Raw genomic sequence first — 21,776 nt, 5'->3', positions numbered from 1 at the left:
CCACTTTGATGTTTAATTGGCTAACTTAATCTGAAAATACCATCGCAGATTTGTTTGAACAATCTGTCTTCACGTCACTGATGGTGGTATAGAAAAGTCTTAGACATGCTCTTGGCAGACAGGGGAGGTGTGTGTTCAGTGTTTGCTATTATTTGCTCCACTTTTGTTCTGAAACACACAACTTCAGGAGACATTGATGGAGTACCGTTGAGGACCTGGAAAGTGAGGACAAGAATCAAGGAAGTTAGCATGATTATCCACTTGAATGCGTTGAATCTTTCTGACCAGTTGATCACCAAAAGGCAGATCACACGAAGCCCTGTTTAACAGCTCGTTTGGAAGTACTGTTAGTTTTTCAAAGAGCAGCAGGATTGTGGGGTCGCAAATTTTAAAGGCTTTGCAGAATTTCTATAGGCTGGAAAGATGTTGATTCAGGCTTTTGGAACACAATTGAAACCAAAACACAAAATCTACAGGAGATGAGTGAAGTGTGATGCCAACAGTTTTATTGAACATACAAGATTAACAAAGATTTAGAAGAAAGAAAAGCCCACTAGGGTGTTCGCCATAAGTACATGCAGGCCAAACACCAATCAAGATAAATAAAGATGAAGACTCCCGGGACTCTTCTGAGGTCCTTTTACAAAACAACAGCTGGGTATCAACAGGTGTTCACATAACAGTAGTGCAAGCTATGTTAAAAATATGAATAATAAATGACCTAAGTATATGGGTCACAAACAATACGAGAACTTGAATCAACCGCCTAACATTGTCATTCCCTAAAATATTCCCTTTCCATCTACAAAGCACTTCCCATTAATGTCAATCTAGTGTATAAATTCATTAAAAAACAAAACAAAATCCCAACAGGAGTTCTGGCAGTGTGCAAGTTAGCGAACAGTGTACAGTTAGTAAACTGTCTCATGCTTTAAACACCTTCAAACTGTGAACTTCAGAGAAAAAACTGATTTCAATAAAGGCTACCGCATGTACACGGGTAGTTTTTTTAAACTGATATTTCCAAGTGTGATTCTGAGAAATAGTTCTTTTATGTCAAGACCCAAAAATATCTCAAGCACTGTTGAGGCCATGCCAAAGAAAATGAAGAAACTTCAGTAAAGACAAAGCCCATAAACAATAAAAAATGATGTCAGAAAATGTGATAAAGGTGCAAACATTTCATGTTGCGAGACAAACACTTTTTCTTGTCCATGTGTGAAAAAAGAAACTGAGCTTCTGAAAACCTTTTCAAAATGAAGTTTTTTTTCCCGAATGCTCATTTTTAAATGATCCAAACACTGTTTATGTGATCTGCCATCACCATTTTCTAAGAATGAAACTTAGCATGTAGGATGGTTTCCGAAATGCATTTTCAACTGTACTAAAGTAATACAGAATGTGGCTTCTCACCTGTGTGAATTCGCATGTGCATATTCAAGTGACTCTTCCTAGTAAATCTTTTCCCACAGGTGCTACAGCAATGTGGCTTCTCACCTGTGTGAATTCGCATGTGCATATTCAAGTGACTCTTCACAGTAAATCTTTTCCCACAGGTGCTACAGCAATGTGGCTTCTCACCTGTGTGAATTCGCATGTGCATATTCAACTCACTCTTGCTAGTAAATCTTTTCCCACAGGTGCTACAGCAATGTGGCTTATCACCTGTGTGAATTTGCATGTGTCTCTTCAAGTGACTCTTCCTAGTAAATCTTTTCCCACAGGTGCTACAGCAATGTGGCTTATCACCTGTGTGAATTCGCATGTGCATATTCAAGTGACTCTTCCTAGTAAATCTTTTCCCACAGGTGCTACAGCAATGTGGCTTCTCACCTGTGTGAATTCGCATGTGCATATTCAAGTGACTCTTCACAGTAAATCTTTTCCCACAGGTGCTACAGCAATGTGGCTTCTCACCTGTGTGAATTCGCATGTGCATATTCAACTCACTCTTGCTAGTAAATCTTTTCCCACAGGTGCTACAGCAATGTGGCTTCTCGCCTGTGTGAATTCGCATGTGCATATTCAAATTACCCTTCACAGTAAATCTTTTCCCACAGGTGCTACAGCAATGTGGCTTATCACCTGTGTGAATTTGCATGTGTCTCTTCAAGTGACTCTTCCTAGTAAATCTTTTCCCACAGGTGCTACAGCAATGTGGCTTCTCACCTGTGTGAATTCGCATGTGCCTATTCAAGTGACTCTTCACAGTAAATCTTTTCCCACAGGTGCTACAGCAATGTCGCTTCTCACCTGTGTGAATTCGCATGTGCATATTCAAGTGACTCTTCCTAGTAAATCTTTTCCCACAGGTGCTACAGCAATGTGGCTTCTCGCCTGTGTGAATTCGCATGTGTCTTTTCAAATTTGATTTTACATGAAATCTTTTCCCACAACTACTACAGCAATGTGGCTTCTCACCTGTGTGAATTCGCATGTGTGTTTTCAAATTTGATTTTACAAGAAAGCTTTTCCCACAGGTGCTACAGCAATGTGGCTTCTCGCCTGTGTGAATTCGCATGTGTATATTCAACTCACTCTTGCTAGTAAATCTTTTCCCACAGGTGCTACAGCAATGTGGCTTCTCGCCTGTGTGAATTCGCATGTGTATATTCAACTCACTCTTGCTAGTAAATCTTTTCCCACAGGTGCTACAGCAATGTGGCTTCTCGCCTGTGTGAATTCGCATGTGCATATTCAAATGACCCTTCACAGTAAATCTTTTCCCACAGGTGCTACAGCAATGTGGCTTCTCGCCTGTGTGAATTCGCATGTGTGTTTTCAAATTTGATTTTACAAGAAATCTTTTCCCACAGGTGCTACAGCAATGTGGTTTCTCACCAGTGTGACTTCGCATGTGTTTAGTTAAGTCTGACTTCCAAATAAATCTTTTCCCACAGGTTCTACATAACTTAGCTGTCTTGGAATTTTGAACTGACAAGCCTGATACGATTTGCTCCGACTTATTTCTGTGTGAGTTACCATCCTTGCTTTCATCCTCATCTGTGTCAGAAGAGTTGTGAGAAAGGCACTGGTCACAGCATGGTTCTGATTCACTGTGGTCACTTTTTTCACGAGATGGAAAATTTGCAGTCTCCTGCATTAGTACAAGCGGTTTTTCCTCTTCAGTGGTACTGAGTTCCTCCTGTTCCCCTTTAATCTGTGAAGGATCCTCCTGGCCTAAACTGGAGTTCTTCTCCTGGTTACAGACCTGCTGATTTGTGAGCCCCTCCACATCCTTACAGTCATGTTGTGGAAAATCTGAAGGGACAGATCAAAAAGCATACATTTTTTGCCTTAACCATTAGCAAATCTCCACATGGTAAGCATGTTGCTTAGATATACCAATGAAAATCATGTTGTGGGGAGAAACAGTTTTGCTGACTCAGTGAAAACCATTTTGGCTGCTCATTTACAAACTCTACAAATAATATAAACAGACCATCTACGATGAGAAAATAAAGACGATATATAATCAAACAAAACAAAGTCGTATCCCTGAAAATTTTTAATCAAAGTGCACAAAACATTTAAAAGTTTATTTAAAATTAGTTAAAAACTTTACAGGACACTCACTGCAGTATTTTTTTGTTTATTTTTTAGATTAACCATTCATTGCCTGAAAGTTGGGGAGAATGGCAGGTAGAACCTTCACCTTTCAGGTCCCTCTTCTGTGAAAACAGCTGCCAATTTGGATTCGGAAGACAGATACCCTCTCTACTTTTAAGATTAGGCTTAGGTCAGTACTGTTGGGGCAGTTAGCATTCTCTTAAAGTCTCTTTGTATGTTTTCCTGTCTGGTGGCCTCTTGTTGGTTTACATTATGGTTAACACTAGAAATACTGACTTTTTTCTTGGTGCAAGTCCCTACCACTAGATTTACTAACCCCGTGCAAATTTGCGTAAATTCCCTGAACCTAACACCTACTAGCACCCCCAATATATATATATTAGGGGTGCAACGATACACAAAATTCACGGTTCGGTTCGGTTCGATACTTTGGTGTCACGGTTCGATATTTTTTCGATACAAAAAAAATGTTCATGCCTTTTTAATTTGTCATTTATTAAAATTATAAATATATATTTTAACTCAAAAGTACAGTTTTTAAATTTAACCTTAACCCTTGTGCGCGTTTTTTATTTTGACAGCGAATGCGCACCTGTGGACCACTTATGTGCAGCCCTGGTTATATAGCTCGTCATATTGCAGCCACAGAAATTATTTTGTCCATGAAACCATAAAGCTGCACTTTCTTTTTGCCTTATAGTCTGATTTGTCATAACTTCTCCGTTTTGTGGTAAGCTTTTATTTGGCTGTCACTTCTTCACCCTGACCTGTCTTATTTGGCTCAGCAGAACTGAAATGCTTTTACACGCGCACTCACATAAGCTCAGCGATTCTCTGCGCGATCAACCTCTCACATGTTTAAGCTGCGGGAGATTTCACTTGTCATGTTTGCATAGTAAGCTAACGATTAATAAGACGATGTCAGAGGAATTGGTGAGGAATCACTCATCTTTGGAAAAGAGAGTTTATTACAGAGAAATGGCTCTTTCCAAAATAAAAGCTATACTATCCGCTTCTTCTGGGCTATATTCTCAGCAGCATAAGGAGAATCATGTGCTAACAGCTGTCTAAATGACTCGGCTAAAGTTAGTAGCATGCTTGTTGTTTTTGTCTTTGCACTAGGATGATGTCGGTGTAAATGTGCAGTCATATTCGTTGTGTTCCCACTAGTGCTTTCAGGTTAATCTCGTTGAAATGACCTTAACGCCACAACACGGCAAATCTCCGTTAACGAGCTACCGCCGATCGCTCCGTGCATGGGGCTAGACGGCCAACACGTTAACGAGCTAACTGCGCTAACACACGAGTTCACACCCATGTAATTGAGCATTGCGTGGCACATCCAACATACTGTTTTACTTTAGTCCATGACTCGCTTACCTTCAGGGTCATACGTCACATGAAAACCAAAATAATTCCAAACGCCAGATCTGAATGAGGGTCAATTTGCCTGTTGCAAGGAGAGCTTAACTTCTGTCTCGCTAGCTTGCCCTGTACTCTTCCTTCTGACTATGCTGTCTGTGTGGAGCGCTCAGTGGATCTGCGCTCGACAGTGCAGCCTAGGCGGAGTAGTCGAACGCAGATCCACTGAGCGCTCAACACAGACAGCATAGTCAGAATGAAGAGCGCAGGGCAAGCTAGCAAGACAGAAGTTAAGCTCTCCTTGCAACATGAACCTCCCCCACCCTCATTCAGATCTGGCGTTTGGAATTATTTTGGTTTTCATGTGACGTATGACCCTGAAGGTAAGCAAGGCAAGGCAAGGCAAGGCAAGGCAAATTTATTTGTATAGCACAATTCAACAACAAGGTGATTCAAAGTGCTTTACAGAGACATTAGAAACAAAAACAAATAAAAAGCATGATTTAAAATTGATTAAAACAAGCAAACAAACAAACTAACTAAACACACACATTTCACACCTGTTCGCGCGATCTGAACCCTTATCGTAAGGGGAGCTACCAGTCCTTCTGTGGACGAGCTACTTTCTATTTTAAATTCCCTGAATTTAAAGTACTCTCTAGACCCAGTCTAGACCCAGTTGGGGAGCTACCCAGAGCTCTAATCCCACACCTGTTCGCGCGATCTGAACCCTTATCGTAAGGGGAGCTACCAGTCCTTATGTGGACGAGCTACTTTCTGTTTTAAATTCCCCGAATTTAAAATACTCTCTAGACCCAGTCTAGACCCAGCTGGGGAGCTACCCAGAGCTCTAATCCCACTTAACAAACAAACAAACAAACAAAACAGTATATAAAATCAAAACAGATAAAATCAGAACAGTAGATAAAATCAGTAGTTAATGTAAGTTTTGAAATTTAAGCTTAACTAATTAACAAACAAACAAAACAGTATATAAAATCAAGACAGATAAAATCAGAAATAGATAAGATCAGTAGTTAGTGTAAGTTTTGAAATTTAAGCTTAAAAGTGTGGATTTGGTGCTTTATTCAAATGCAGCTGAGAACAGGTGAGTCTTCAACCTGGATTTAAATAAACTGAGTGTTTCAGCTGATCTGAGGCTTTCTGGGAGTTTGTTCCAGATATAAGGAGCATAAAAGCTGAATGCAGCTTCTCCGTGTCTGGTTCTGACTCTGAGAACTGATAAAAGACCGGATCCAGATGACCTGAGGGATCTGGAAGGTTCATACTGGGTTAGGAGGTCACTGATGTATTTTGGTCCTAAACCATTCAGAGCTTTATAGGCCAGCATCAGAACTTTAAAGTCTATCCTCTGACGGACAGGCAGCCAGTGTAAAGACCTCAGAGCTGGACTGATGTGGTCCACTTTTTTGGTCTTAGTGAGGACTCGAGCAGCAGAGTTCTGAATGAGCTGTAGTTGTCTGACTGATTTTTTAGGTAGACCTGTAAAGATGCTGTTACAGTAATCAAGCCTACTAAAAATGAATGCATGGACTAGTTTTTCCAGGTCCTGTTGAGACATCAGATCTTTTATCCTTGAAATATTCTTGAGGTGATAGTAAGCTGATTTTGTTATTGTCTTAATGTGTTTTTCTAAGTTTAGGTCTGCATCCATCACTACACCCAAATTTCTCGCCTGGTCTGTGGTTTTTAGATGTATAGATTGAAGTTCTCTGGTGACCTGTAAAATTGCAAAGTGAAAGCAAAAAAACAAGCGCAAATTCAAACGGGATTTCAATATGTCACATATTGACAGTGGCTCACCGATGCCAATGACATAATTACCCAGCTACATTTCTGAAAGAATGCAAAAGCATTGACATATATTTTTCCTTCCTACAATAGCCCGACGGGCAGGGCAGAGATAGATTTTGGTAGCCCGACTGAAAAAATTGCTAGCCCCAGGATGTCGGGCTAGCGATTTTGCGAGCCCTGTATCTGATTGAGGAATCACTCATCTTTGGAAAAGAGAGTTTATTACAGAGAAATGTCTCTTTCCAAAATAAAAGCTATACTATCCGCTTCTTCTGGGCTATATTCTCAGCAGCATATTAAACATATCAGGTCCCCATAAGGAGAATCATGTGCTAACAGCTGTCTAAATGACTCGGCTATAGTTAGTAGCATGCTTGTTGTTTTTGTCTTTGCACTAGGATGATGTCGGCGTAAATGTGCAGTCATAGTCGTTGTGTTCCCACTAGTGCTTTCAGGTTAATCTCGTTGAAATGACCTTAACGCCACAACACGGCAAATCTCCGTTAACGAGCTACCACCGATCGCCCCGTGCATGGGGCTAGACGGCCAACACGTTAACGAGCTAACTGCGCTAACACACTAGTTCCCACCCATGTAATTGAGCATTGCATGGCACATCCAACATACTGTTTTACTTTAGTCCATGACTCGCTTAGTGGAGCTGTTCTCATCGAGACGACCCCTCCTAACTACAGTTTTATCAGTGAGGCCAGGGTGAGCAGGAGAGGAGGAGGGGTTGCTGTCTTATTTAATGAATCATTTCAATGTAAGCAGCTATCTCCTGGAAGTTTTCAGTCTTTTGAATATGTGGCTTTACAGCTGAAGGCCCCGTCCAAAGTTGTGTTTCTTAATGTTTACAGGCCTCCCAAATACTGCACAGACTTTTTTAATGACCTCAGTGAACTGCTGTCTGTGATCTGTGTTGATTTCGACTGTGTAATTATTGTTGGGGATTTTAACATCCATGTGGACAACCCTCAGGACAAAGGGACTAAAGACCTGAGTAACACTCTGGGCAACTTTGGGCTGACTCAGCATGTCACAGAGGCCACACATAATAGAGGACACACTCTTGACCTACTGATCTCCAAGAGCCTGAGCATTTCAAACATTACTGTGTCTGATGTGGGCTTATCTGATCATTACTGTGTTTTCTTTGAAAGTAAAATCTCAGCCCACACAAATACAGTGGGGCAAAAAAGTATTTAGTCAGCCACCAATCGTGCAAGTTCCCCCACCTAAAATGATGACAGAGGTCAGTAATTTGCACCAGAGGTACACTTCAACTGTGAGAGACAGAATGTGAAAAAAAAATCCATGAATCCACATGGTAGGATTTGTAAAGAATTTATTGGTAAATCAGGGTGGAAAATAAGTATTTGGTCAATAACAAAAATACAACTCAGTACTTTGTAACATAACCTTTGTTGGCATTAACAGAGGTCAAACGTTTACTATAGGTCACTACCAGGTTTGCACACACAGTAGCTGGTATTTTGGCCCATTCCTCCATGCAGATCTTCTCGAGAGCAGTGATGTTTTGGGGCTGTCGCCGAGCAACACGGACTTTCAACTTCCGCCACAGATTTTCTATGGGGTTGAGGTCTGGAGACTGGCTAGGCCACTCCAGGACTTTCAAATGCTTCTTACGGAGCCACTCCTTTGTTGCCCGGGCGGTGTGTTTTGGATCATTGTCATGTTGGAAGACCCAGCCTCGTTTCATCTTCAAAGTTCTCACTGATGGAAGGAGGTTTTGGCTCAAAATCTCACGATACATGGCCCCATTCATTCTGTCCTTAACACGGATCAGTCGTCCTGTCCCCTTGGCAGAAAAACAGCCCCATAGCATGATGTTTCCACCCCCATGCTTCACAGTAGGTATGGTGTTCTTGGGATGCAACTCAGTATTCTTCTTCCTCCAAACACGACGAGTTGAGTTTATACCAAAAAGTTCTACTTTGGTTTCATCTGACCACATGACATTCTCCCAATCCTCTGCTGTATCATCCATGTGCTCTCTGGCAAACTTCAGACGGGCCTGGACATGCACTGGCTTCAGCAGCGGAACACGTCTGGCACTGCGGGATTTGATTCCCTGCCGTTGTAGTGTGTTACTGATGGTGACCTTTGTTACTTTGGTCCCAGCTCTCTGCAGGTCATTCACCAGGTCCCCCCGTGTGGTTCTGGGATCTTTGCTCACCGTTCTCATGATCATTTTGACCCCACGGGATGAGATCTTGCGTGGAGCCCCAGATCCAGGGAGATTATCAGTGGTCTTGTATGTCTTCCATTTTCTGATGATTGCTCCCACAGTTGATTTTTTCACACCAAGCTGCTTGCCTATTGTAGATTCACTCTTCCCAGTCTGGTGCAAGTCTACAATACTTTTCCTGGTGTCCTTCGAAAGCTCTTTGGTCTTGGCCATGGCGGCGTTTGGAGTCTGACTGTTTGAGGCTGTGGACAGGTGTCTTTTATACAGATGATGAGTTCAAACAGGTGCCATTCATACAGGTAACGAGTGGGGGACAGAAAAGCTTCTTACAGAAGACGTTACAGGTCTGTGAGAGCCAGAGATTTTCCTTGTTTGAGGTGACCAAATACTTATTTTCCACCCTAATTTACGAAGAAATTCTTTACAAATCCTACCATGTGAATTCATGGATTTTTTTTTCACATTCTGTCTCTCACAGTTGAAGTGTACCTCTGGTGCAAATTACTGACCTCTGTCATCATTTTAAGTGGGGGAACTTGCACAGTCGGTGGCTGACTAAATACTTTTTTGCCCCACTGTATATTTCTACTTGGAGAAATTTAAGAGGCTTATCCCTCAAAACTTTAAATACAATAAAGTTGCAAAAAATAGTTTCCCACCACAGGAAATTTATTTTGAGTGTCTTCATAGTTTTATTTTGGAGATACAGCAATTTTTATATACTGCAGGAAAAACAAAAAACAATCCTATGATGCAAATTTGCAAAGAAAACAGCATGTGCATCATTTCACTGTGGGAAGTGTTACGAACAGCTGATAGGAACGGCAAAGCGTGTTTCTGGAATATTATGTTTTTGTTCCTGCAAGCGCTTTTTATGCAATTTTTGCAAAGCTATATGTGGAACGAAACCGTGACCGAGGACAAGCTGATGGCATCAGATGTAAGTACAACTCCTCCGGTTTCATATGCAAAACAAATTATTGCGCTAGCTTACACGGTTCAGGTTCTACAGGGATTTAAAAATAGTTACGCAAAACGGAGCGTGCTGCTCTGACCGGCTTTAAAGGGTTAACAATGACTTTAAAAAAATAATATAAAATAGTGTGCAACACCACTGAAGTTTGTTTTTTTTTAAACTCTCTTTTCAACCAACGGCAGTCACTCTCCAAATAACTTCTGCTTAGCTTTCCGAGCTTCCCTCGGGTCCTCTTAATCAGCGGTCTCCAACCTTTTTTGCGCCACGGACCAGTTTATGCCCGACAATATTTTCACGGACCGGCCTTTAAGGTGTCGCGGATAAATTAGGGAGGGGCTAATAATCGGCTCAGTCATTTTTAATGATCGTTGAAAGCCCAGATCGTAATCGTGATTAAAATTCGATTAATTGAGCAGCCCTACGTACTATGGCAATGACAGACCTTAGCAGACTCTGTGGGTCCAGCACGAGTGAAGCACGAGCGATTTGCTACTGCACTGGGCATTCCAATGTCCTCCTCTACCCACACAGTGCCGTCTTTTGCCGTGTGGCTCAGACTGGGCTTCCCAGTACCACGGTGCCTCTTCCATGGAGGCATGTTGGGTTCTTGTTCCGTCTCCTTTTTAGATTCTTCTGAGGAGGTATCAGTGGCCTGCTGGACAAATGAAACCTCTCCTCCATCAGAGTCTGCTTCATCCATTTCCTGAAGCAAGGAAATGGATGCGCGCCTGTTGCGCGCAGATGTTCTTCCTGTGAGGCAGTGATACAGAGGCCATCCTGATGTGCCTTGTCAGAAATGCGAAGAAGAAATGATTCTCCAGCCTGGGCTGTCTGCTTTTATGCACAGCACTGTGCTGAAGTAATGCAATGCCACTCCCTCACATACACAGTCACAATGGAAGATCTGTGGTGAGAGTCAAGGAACTGCATTGCTGAATGCTGCAAACAGACTATGACACAGACAGACAGACTGTGTGGGAGAGTAACCTAAGACAAAAGGCAGAAAGATGAAGAGATGAACCAACCTGGAACTGAGGGACAGAATTAATTTTTTATGTTTTGCTATTTTTACATGAACAGGCAAAGGAGAGAACATGCAACGCTGGGGAGATCACACATGTCACTCATGTCATTGTATTAGCAACTTTTCATTCTGTTTTCACACAATTTTTTATAAATAAAACAGACTTGTGTTTCCATATATTGTGAATGTGTCTTACACATTTGCAGGTCAGTCAATGTGTGGGATATTTTGTATAGATACAGCAGGCATTTCTGAAGGTTGTAACACAGAGGTTTGGCCTGCCTTGGATCTGAGCTACTCTGAGTAAACGTGCCAGGCCTCAAAGATAATGGGTGGTTTGCACAACAAAAGCAGGAGAATTGAGCTGACGACCTTTGAAAATCTCAGTAGGGGTGAATAACACCTTGGGTTAGTAAATTTAGTGTAAAAAAAAGTAAGAAAAAATAAACAACATCATTTTAAAAAATGTTTGAAACTCAAGAGGTCAGAAATTTCACCAAGCTGTGTTACGGCTATTCTTCCCATCCCATGCAAGGACACCTGGATTGGCTGGAGGACTGTTTACTTAGCCTGATAGGCCGAAGGACACTGTCTCAGCTAAACTATGGACACGCAGACACACACACTTACACTGATAAGCACTCACTCATCCCCTCTCCCTTTCCAACGCCTTCGATGCTTGTGCCCTACCGGGGAAGATAGCAGTCAACTGGACCAGCACAGATGCTGCAGGACCGGATGCGCTGTCTACACCGGCTCTCTCTTACCCTTTACCCGCCCCTGTTGCTTGTCTTGTGTTTCTATGGTGTATTGATAGTCATGTGCTTTTGTGCTGAGGTGTTTTTTCTGTTATCAAACTGTTCTCCCACTAGGAGCTCAGTCTGAGTGGAGTTTTTTTTCTCCTCCTCTTACCTCATGTAGTGTATTTTCGTTGTTTTTTCCTATCAGCCTACCTTTCTGACATGTTAGATTAGATTAGATTAGATAGCACCGACAGAAGTTACAGAGTTACAGAATATTATATATATATATATATATATATATATATATATATATATACACACACACACACACACACATATATATAAATACAGAGACAATATAAATAAAATATACGAAGGGGATAAATAGAATAAATAGGAATAAAAATAAAAATACAAGTGAATTGCACATTTCAAGTATTGAGTCTATTGCACCGTTGACTATTTACAAAAGTATTGCACAAAAGGTATTGCACAGTGAGGTGAAGAGGCACTACAGCTTAGTTGTTCCCCCCTCCTTTGTCCTCCTGTTTCCCCTCCCTCTCCCCTCCAGGGAGGAGTTAAACAGTCTGATGGCGTGTGGGACAAAGGAGTTTTTAAGTCTGTTAGTTCTTGTCTTTGGGAGAAGCAACCTGTCACTGAACAGACTCTTCTGGTTGTTAATGGCCGTGTGCAGAGGATGCCCAGCATTGTCCATAATGTCCATGTCTGCCCAATGTGATGTTTGTGTAAAGTTGGTCAGAAGGTTCCTTTGTAAGTGCGCATGCGCCATTAGCGTGCTGCCTGCTGTAACCCTAATTTCCCTCGGGATGAATAAAGTATTCTGATTCTGATTCTGAAGCTGAGCATTTTTAAAATCAGGGTCACACCTATACTTCTCTATAGCTCGTAAACATGAAGCAAAGACAGCGCTTTGTATGTTGCAGACATTCATCAGCAGCTGCTTAAAACAAATCCTCCGTATCCAGTGGCCAGAGAGGATTACAAACTGTGGACAAGTACAAACCAGAAACCAATAGCAATACAGTTCTGAGAGAAAGTGGTGCTGGATTGGCCACACAATCAGGAAGTCCACCAATAACATCACTACACAGGCCTTGTGCTGGAATCCAAAGGGAAAGAAGAAGAAAGACCCAGAAACACATGGCACAAGGACACACCTATCATAGTGTTGTGTGGTTTGCTAAAAGCTTAGTTTCAAATCGATATATTTTATTTTTAAATTGATCGTTCAGTCCTCATGGGGATTGTTATGTTATCCACAAAAGGTTTAGTGGATGTACTCAGTCATAATGTACAGGGGCGGCTCCAGAATTTTTTCATATGGGTGGCCATATGGGGGCCACTGAAAACATTGAGATGGCACACCAAAAACATAATTTAAAGTTCTTTTTTTTGTTTTATTTTTTTATATGCTGTTGTCAAATATAGGTCACTTGAAAAATGTGGCCAAAAAAAGAAAGAAAAGTACATGCCTAGTTAATTTCCTGTTATTAAATTTGATATTCACTGTAAGTGTGCCTGCAGGTGCAGGGGCGCAGCACAGGCGAAGGAGTGACGACTGCAATTTGGAGGGACAAACAAAGTGACCATATGAATGACAAATATGAATATGGAGGAATAAATAACAAGCTGACGTTTCAACTCATTGTAGGGTGTCTTCCTCTCTCTTGTACTCAATTATTTTCAACATAAGACAGTCCTGACAGGGGCGACACTGGGAGGGCTAGACATTTTGGCTCTTAGAATATTACGTCAGTTTCCTTATTGCAGTCGGTCTTTAAATTCTTCATGTGCCTCTATAAAGTATATTGGAGGTCTGATTAGGACCCAACATGAGTTAGATTTCTTAATACAAAACTGAATCTATCTATTAAAGTTTTGCATACCTATTCTGTGCAACTTTACTTCAGGGTTCCACATGATGCCCAGCTCCTGCCCGGTCCAGATGATGATGCCTTTGGTTTCCTGCTTCAGTGCAAGCTGCTCTCCTTCCTGATTGGTGGAGATTTCCTCCTGTTCCTCTTTAGTCTGTGGAGGATCTGTGTTCTGCTGGTCCAGACTGGAGTTCCTTTCCTGGCTACAGACCTGCGGGTCATCCAGATCCTCATTTTCCTTACAATCATGTTGCTGTGGGAGGTCTTGATGGACAGAACACACAAGAAAAAAGTCACACTGTGAGCAGGTCTCTCAGATATGTGAGCGATATTTAAATATTCTCTCTCATGCAGCGAACAGAGAAGAATTCTGTTTACATGCAGAAAGTCATCATTTATGAGGCGTACAGCTCACTACTCCAACTTGGTCCTTGTGGCCAATAATCCACAGTTTTCATTGTCTCAACATTTTTCTACATTCTGCGTACAGTTCTGGGCTAACATGACTTAAATCTGAAACAGAAAACATGTCTCCAGTGAGGCAGTATCCCAGGCGGTAATGCACGCCATGTGTCTTTGTGACATTTTGTTATAAGTCATATTCATTTCTATATTATGAAATCTGCTTATTACACTTTTACATACCAAATCTGGTCAGCCGTGATCCAGGTTTCCACAACAAATCCAGCTGTTCTCCGGTCCAGACATTAATCCCTTCATCCTCCTGCTTCAGTGCAAGCTGCTCTCCTTCCTGATTGGTGGAGATTTCCTCCTGTTCCTCTTTAGTCTGTAGAGGCTCTGGGTCCTCCTGGTTGAGACTGGAGCTCCTCTCATGGTCACAGAACTGCTGATCATCCAGACCTTCGTGTTCAACAAAAGGACACAAGAAAATAGTGACTAATGTGATGATAAGAAAGCTCAAGAAGGATGAAAACGGTCACCTATTGAGAATTTAGCTTGCGTTTTATGTTGCCACAGAAACATTCACTGATAGTCATTTGTTCACTGGATGATGTTGATAACCTTACAGCTGTCTGGGGTCTGATTTTTAGATGTGACTGCCAGTGATCATCACACACTGTGAATAAACAAACAAATGAACAGCAGCATGATCTGAATATGATCATGAAAGCTTAAAGTATTTTACGACGGCAGGTAAGATATGCTGTTAATGCTAATCTTTTAACATTTTACTAATAAATATGATGCAAATCTCATGGTCCACTACATTCCAAAGATGCTCTGTTGGGTTGAGAGCTGGTAACTCTGGAGACCCGAGTACAGAGAACTCAATGTCATTTTAAGGGAACTGCATATTTTCTCTTTTTTGGACTACTCTCTGTAAATCATGCAGATGTTTGTGCTGGAAATTTAAACAGATCAGCAGTTTCTGAAATACTCAGATCAGCCAATGTGGCACCAACACCCACACCATGATCAAAGTGATTTCAATCACCGTCACTGATCGCTATATGCTGAAATGCATGGACTGCTGCCATCTGATTGGCTGATTACATTTTGGATTAAAGAGTAGTTGAACGGGTGTAGTTAACAAAGTGGCCGTAAGTATGTTTACATAGATGCAGTGTTAGGGAGTAACGGCATACATGTACCGGCGTTATGCATTTAAAATACAAAACATGAGTAACTGTATTCCGATATCCATCCATCCATTCGCTTATCCTTTTCAGGGTCGCGGGGGGCGCTGGAGCCTATCCCAGCTGTTATAGGGCGAAAGGTGGGGTACACCCTGGACAGGTCGCCAGTCTGTCGCAGGGCTAACACATAGGGACAGACAACCATTCACACTCACATTCACACCTAGTGGCAATTTGGATTATCCAATTAACCTATCCCCACAAGCTGCATGTCTTTGGACGGTGGGAGGAAGCCGGAGTACCCGGAGAGAACCCACGCAAACACGGTGAGAACATGCAAACTCCACACAGAAAGACCCCGGCCTGATGGTGGAATTGAACTCAGGACTTTCTTGCTGTGAGGCAACAGTGCTAACCACCGTGCCGCCGATAGTTACCGATAATTTGGTAATAATTAGAATACAGTTACTTCTAAATAAATGGATTACACGATGGTCTTTTCCTGTTTCATATGTCAGGCTATACCCTCTCTAATTTTGTTGATTTCACGCATTACCGGAAACCCAAACAAAACACGCAACAAGAAGCTCTAGTGTAAGTGTCTTGGTAATGTTGGTGGCGTCAGTTATACAATGGACCCAGAAACCGAGCTGCTCTCAACTATAAAGACTCCACCCGAAAGAAACATCTGGAAGTACATTCTTTTTTTAAAGACTAACATTAGCTAGGGCTGTGCGACATGACCAAAATCTCATATCCCAATATAAGACGTTTCTCGTCTTATATTGTAGTTTTATTTTATAGTGTTTCTGTGTTCTGCTGGTCCAGACTGGAGTTCCTTTCCTGGCTACAGACCTGCGGGTCATCCAGATCCTCATTTTCCTTACAATCATGTTGCTGTGGGAGGTCTTGATGGACAGAACACACAAGAAAAAAGTCACACTGTGAGCAGGTCTCTCAGATATGTGAGCGATATTTAAATATTCTCTCTCATGCAGCGAACAGAGAAGAATTCTGTTTACATGCAGAAAGTCATCATTTATGAGGCGTACAGCTCACTACTCCAACTTGGTCCTTGTGGCCAATAATCCACAGTTTTCATTGTCTCAACATTTTTCTACATTCTGCGTACAGTTCTGGGCTAACATGACTTAAATCTGAAACAGAAAACATGTCTCCAGTGAGGCAGTATCCCAGGCGGTAATGCACGCCATGTGTCTTTGTGACATTTTGTTATAAGTCATATTCATTTCTATATTATGAAATCTGCTTATTACACTTTTACATACCAAATCTGGTCAGCCGTGATCCAGGTTTCCACAACAAATCCAGCTGTTCTCCGGTCCAGACATTAATCCCTTCATCCTCCTGCTTCAGTGCAAGCTGCTCTCCTTCCTGATTGGTGGAGATTTCCTCCTGTTCCTCTTTAGTCTGTAGAGGCTCTGGGTCCTCCTGGTTGAGACTGGAGCTCCTCTCATGGTCACAGAACTGCTGATCATCCAGACCTTCGTGTTCAACAAAAGGACACAAGAAAATAGTGACTAATGTGATGATAAGAAAGCTCAAGAAGGATGAAAACGGTCACCTATTGAGAATTTAGCTTGCGTTTTATGTTGCCACAGAAACATTCACTGATAGTCATTTGTTCACTGGATGATGTTGATAACCTTACAGCTGTCTGGGGTCTGATTTTTAGATGTGACTGCCAGTGATCATCACACACTGTGAATAAACAAACAAATGAACAGCAGCATGATCTGAATATGATCATGAAAGCTTAAAGTATTTTACGACGGCAGGTAAGATATGCTGTTAATGCTAATCTTTTAACATTTTACTAATAAATATGATGCAAATCTCATGGTCCACTACATTCCAAAGATGCTCTGTTGGGTTGAGAGCTGGTAACTCTGGAGACCCGAGTACAGAGAACTCAATGTCATTTTAAGGGAACTGCATATTTTCTCTTTTTTGGACTACTCTCTGTAAATCATGCAGATGTTTGTGCTGGAAATTTAAACAGATCAGCAGTTTCTGAAATACTCAGATCAGCCAATGTGGCACCAACACCCACACCATGATCAAAGTGATTTCAATCACCGTCACTGATCGCTATATGCTGAAATGCATGGACTGCTGCCATCTGATTGGCTGATTACATTTTGGATTAAAGAGTAGTTGAACGGGTGTAGTTAACAAAGTGGCCGTAAGTATGTTTACATAGATGCAGTGTTAGGGAGTAACGGCATACATGTACCGGCGTTATGCATTTAAAATACAAAACATGAGTAACTGTATTCCGATATCCATCCATCCATTCGCTTATCCTTTTCAGGGTCGCGGGGGGCGCTGGAGCCTATCCCAGCTGTTATAGGGCGAAAGGTGGGGTACACCCTGGACAGGTCGCCAGTCTGTCGCAGGGCTAACACATAGGGACAGACAACCATTCACACTCACATTCACACCTAGTGGCAATTTGGATTATCCAATTAACCTATCCCCACAAGCTGCATGTCTTTGGACGGTGGGAGGAAGCCGGAGTACCCGGAGAGAACCCACGCAAACACGGGGAGAACATGCAAACTCCACACAGAAAGACCCCGGCCTGATGGTGGAATTGAACTCAGGACTTTCTTGCTGTGAGGCAACAGTGCTAACCACCGTGCCGCCGATAGTTACCGATAATTTGGTAATAATTAGAATACAGTTACTTCTAAATAAATGGATTACACGATGGTCTTTTCCTGTTTCATATGTCAGGCTATACCCTCTCTAATTTTGTTGATTTCACGCATTACCGGAAACCCAAACAAAACACGCAACAAGAAGCTCTAGTGTAAGTGTCTTGGTAATGTTGGTGGCGTCAGTTATACAATGGACCCAGAAACCGAGCTGCTCTCAACTATAAAGACTCCACCCGAAAGAAACATCTGGAAGTACATTCTTTTTTTAAAGACTAACATTAGCTAGGGCTGTGCGACATGACCAAAATCTCATATCCCAATATAAGACGTTTCTCGTCTTATATTGTAGTTTTATTTTATAGTGTTTCTGTGTTCTGCTGGTCCAGACTGGAGTTCCTTTCCTGGCTACAGACCTGCGGGTCATCCAGATCCTCATTTTCCTTACAATCATGTTGCTGTGGGAGGTCTTGATGGACAGAACACACAAGAAAAAAGTCACACTGTGAGCAGGTCTCTCAGATATGTGAGCGATATTTAAATATTCTCTCTCATGCAGCGAACAGAGAAGAATTCTGTTTACATGCAGAAAGTCATCATTTATGAGGCGTACAGCTCACTACTCCAACTTGGTCCTTGTGGCCAATAATCCACAGTTTTCATTGTCTCAACATTTTTCTACATTCTGCGTACAGTTCTGGGCTAACATGACTTAAATCTGAAACAGAAAACATGTCTCCAGTGAGGCAGTATCCCAGGCGGTAATGCACGCCATGTGTCTTTGTGACATTTTGTTATAAGTCATATTCATTTCTATATTATGAAATCTGCTTATTACACTTTTACATACCAAATCTGGTCAGCCGTGATCCAGGTTTCCACAACAAATCCAGCTGTTCTCCGGTCCAGACATTAATCCCTTCATCCTCCTGCTTCAGTGCAAGCTGCTCTCCTTCCTGATTGGTGGAGATTTCCTCCTGTTCCTCTTTAGTCTGTAGAGGCTCTGGGTCCTCCTGGTTGAGACTGGAGCTCCTCTCATGGTCACAGAACTGCTGATCATCCAGACCTTCGTGTTCAACAAAAGGACACAAGAAAATAGTGACTAATGTGATGATAAGAAAGCTCAAGAAGGATGAAAACGGTCACCTATTGAGAATTTAGCTTGCGTTTTATGTTGCCACAGAAACATTCACTGATAGTCATTTGTTCACTGGATGATGTTGATAACCTTACAGCTGTCTGGGGTCTGATTTTTAGATGTGACTGCCAGTGATCATCACACACTGTGAATAAACAAACAAATGAACAGCAGCATGATCTGAATATGATCATGAAAGCTTAAAGTATTTTACGACGGCAGGTAAGATATGCTGTTAATGCTAATCTTTTAACATTTTACTAATAAATATGATGCAAATCTCATGGTCCACTACATTCCAAAGATGCTCTGTTGGGTTGAGAGCTGGTAACTCTGGAGACCCGAGTACAGAGAACTCAATGTCATTTTAAGGGAACTGCATATTTTCTCTTTTTTGGACTACTCTCTGTAAATCATGCAGATGTTTGTGCTGGAAATTTAAACAGATCAGCAGTTTCTGAAATACTCAGATCAGCCAATGTGGCACCAACACCCACACCATGATCAAAGTGATTTCAATCACCGTCACTGATCGCTATATGCTGAAATGCATGGACTGCTGCCATCTGATTGGCTGATTACATTTTGGATTAAAGAGTAGTTGAACGGGTGTAGTTAACAAAGTGGCCGTAAGTATGTTTACATAGATGCAGTGTTAGGGAGTAACGGCATACATGTACCGGCGTTATGCATTTAAAATACAAAACATGAGTAACTGTATTCCGATATCCATCCATCCATTCGCTTATCCTTTTCAGGGTCGCGGGGGGCGCTGGAGCCTATCCCAGCTGTTATAGGGCGAAAGGTGGGGTACACCCTGGACAGGTCGCCAGTCTGTCGCAGGGCTAACACATAGGGACAGACAACCATTCACACTCACATTCACACCTAGTGGCAATTTGGATTATCCAATTAACCTATCCCCACAAGCTGCATGTCTTTGGACGGTGGGAGGAAGCCGGAGTACCCGGAGAGAACCCACGCAAACACGGGGAGAACATGCAAACTCCACACAGAAAGACCCCGGCCTGATGGTGGAATTGAACTCAGGACTTTCTTGCTGTGAGGCAACAGTGCTAACCACCGTGCCGCCAATAGTTACCGATAATTTAGTAATAATTAGAATACAGTTACTTCTAAATAAATGGATTACACGATGGTGTATATATGATATATATGATATATATCCCGATAATGATATATATGACAAAATAGTGCTTTTTCTGTAAATTCTGTGAATATCGGGCAACTTGACTTTCATGAAGTGTTTTCAGCTGGGTGTCGTGTACCTGGAGTCGAGTATTTTGACCAATGCACTATATATTTTTAGATATATGTTGTAACGGCCGCCATTTTCTTTCTGAGTATTTATTACACGTGGGGGAAAAGCCTGTTCTAACGTATGAGTCTAAGGTTTATTTTGAGCACCTGATGGCTCTTTTTTGCTTCTCATCTATAAACTCTCTCCACAAACTTTCACATGATTCATGCGTAGGTGGTCGAAGAGGTTTGTCGTGTTTGAGTCCGTGGTGGGAACCAGTCTGGGCATAATTTCCATAGTACAGTTTTCTGATCCGTGTCAGACTTTTCATAACCAAACCATGTCCATGCAACAGGGGGAGCCCCTCATTTAGGAATAACATCCTCAATTTGTTTTGACTGGTCCTTCTGTTTGGAGCTACCAGGTTCTGCCTCATCTTTATTGATTGTACAGCCCTAACGTAAGCCTACTACAACTACCTTGTATTAGTTTATGTAGCTATCTAGGTTATGTCTCACTTCAGAATCTTCGATGTACTATTGCTGTGTGACTCATTACTATTACTGAAGGCTGCATTACAACCTGCTACTTGCAAATAATTATGTGCAGTTCTGAAAGCAAACAGAAAGAAAACCTATTACTGATACAGAAATTGTGTTCTATACGAGATCGCTGCAAAAACTGCAGCCTTGCCTAATGTCCACCCTACTGTTACTCATTTTACATCACGATTTAAAAATTTACTTGAGATTGCTTTCAGAACTGCACATGATTGTTTGTAGCTAGCAGGATGTTAATGCTATGAATCAAGTCTAACAGTCTTTAGTCTATGAAATAACTTTAGCTAAAGCCAGCTAACAATGTTAGCTCGGTGGCTAGTAGCCTTCAGTTATAGCAATAATTCACACAGCAATAGTACATTCAAGTAGTTGTAACAAGCAAGTAATAAAGTAATCCGGACCAAAGTATTCAGAATACGTTATTCACATTGAGTAACTTAATGGAATAGTTACAAACTCCATTTGGGCCATGTATTCTGTAATCTTTCGTGGAAAACATTTTAAAAGTAACCTTCTCAACACTGCACAGATATAACTTCATACACTTTACTGTGGTGTATTACTAGTTCAATGCATTTAGATCATGCCCACGTGAATCACACGATGATCCCGCAACCCTCACACCTCCACACCTGTATTGTGTGACTTTATCCCGGGTCTGATATCAAGCAGTCTTAGCTGACGGATCTCTTCCTCATACCGGACGATCGTTTTTTCAAACTCTGAGAAGATTTCTTCTGCAGCAGAAGTTAATCTCTCCTTGATAAACTCTCTAAGATTCTGAACTGAAGACATTATTGCAACAACAACCGACACGGCCAAACCAACATCTTCAAACTTAATTCAGGATCGCGATGGGATCTCTCAATGGCGCCATTGCTGCTATTCTTCTTCTACTGAATTTACGGTAGGCTGGAGGTATAAAAGGCGTAATACTGCCC

General features: G+C 41.8%; 1 protein-coding gene across 1 annotated transcript; it reads right to left on the bottom strand.

Annotated features, from left to right (window-relative positions):
* Positions 1-506: 506 nt before the first annotated feature.
* LOC308406937 (uncharacterized protein) lies at positions 507-21,711 on the bottom strand. Its single transcript, XM_080898256.1, has 6 exons — positions 21,468-21,711; positions 18,727-18,942; positions 16,485-16,700; positions 14,243-14,458; positions 13,610-13,861; positions 507-3,261 (listed from the first exon to the last, which is right to left on the bottom strand). Exons 1-6 carry the CDS (start codon positions 21,628-21,630, stop codon positions 1,385-1,387), a joined length of 2,940 nt encoding a protein of 979 aa, XP_080754382.1. The 5' UTR covers positions 21,631-21,711; the 3' UTR covers positions 507-1,384.
* Positions 21,712-21,776: the final 65 nt, after the last annotated feature.

Source organism: Rhamphochromis sp. 'chilingali' (assembly GCF_963969265.1).
Source record: "Rhamphochromis sp. 'chilingali' genome assembly, chromosome: 12".
Lineage (NCBI taxonomy): Eukaryota > Metazoa > Chordata > Actinopteri > Cichliformes > Cichlidae > Rhamphochromis > Rhamphochromis sp. 'chilingali'.
This window is presented reverse-complemented; position numbering and strand designations above follow the sequence as displayed.

Excerpts from the sequence above, each read along its gene's own strand:
- LOC308406937 (XM_080898256.1), bottom strand. The coding sequence starts at position 21,630 with ATGTCTTCAGTTCAGAATCTTAGAGAGTTTATCAAGGAGAGATTAACT. Across the intron at positions 18,943-21,467 it reads GATAAAGTCACACAATACAG|GTCTGGATGATCAGCAGTTC; the intron begins GTGTGGAGGTGT and ends TTGAACACGAAG. Across the intron at positions 3,262-13,609 it reads AGTAAAGTTGCACAGAATAG|ATTTTCCACAACATGACTGT; the intron begins GTATGCAAAACT and ends CTGTCCCTTCAG.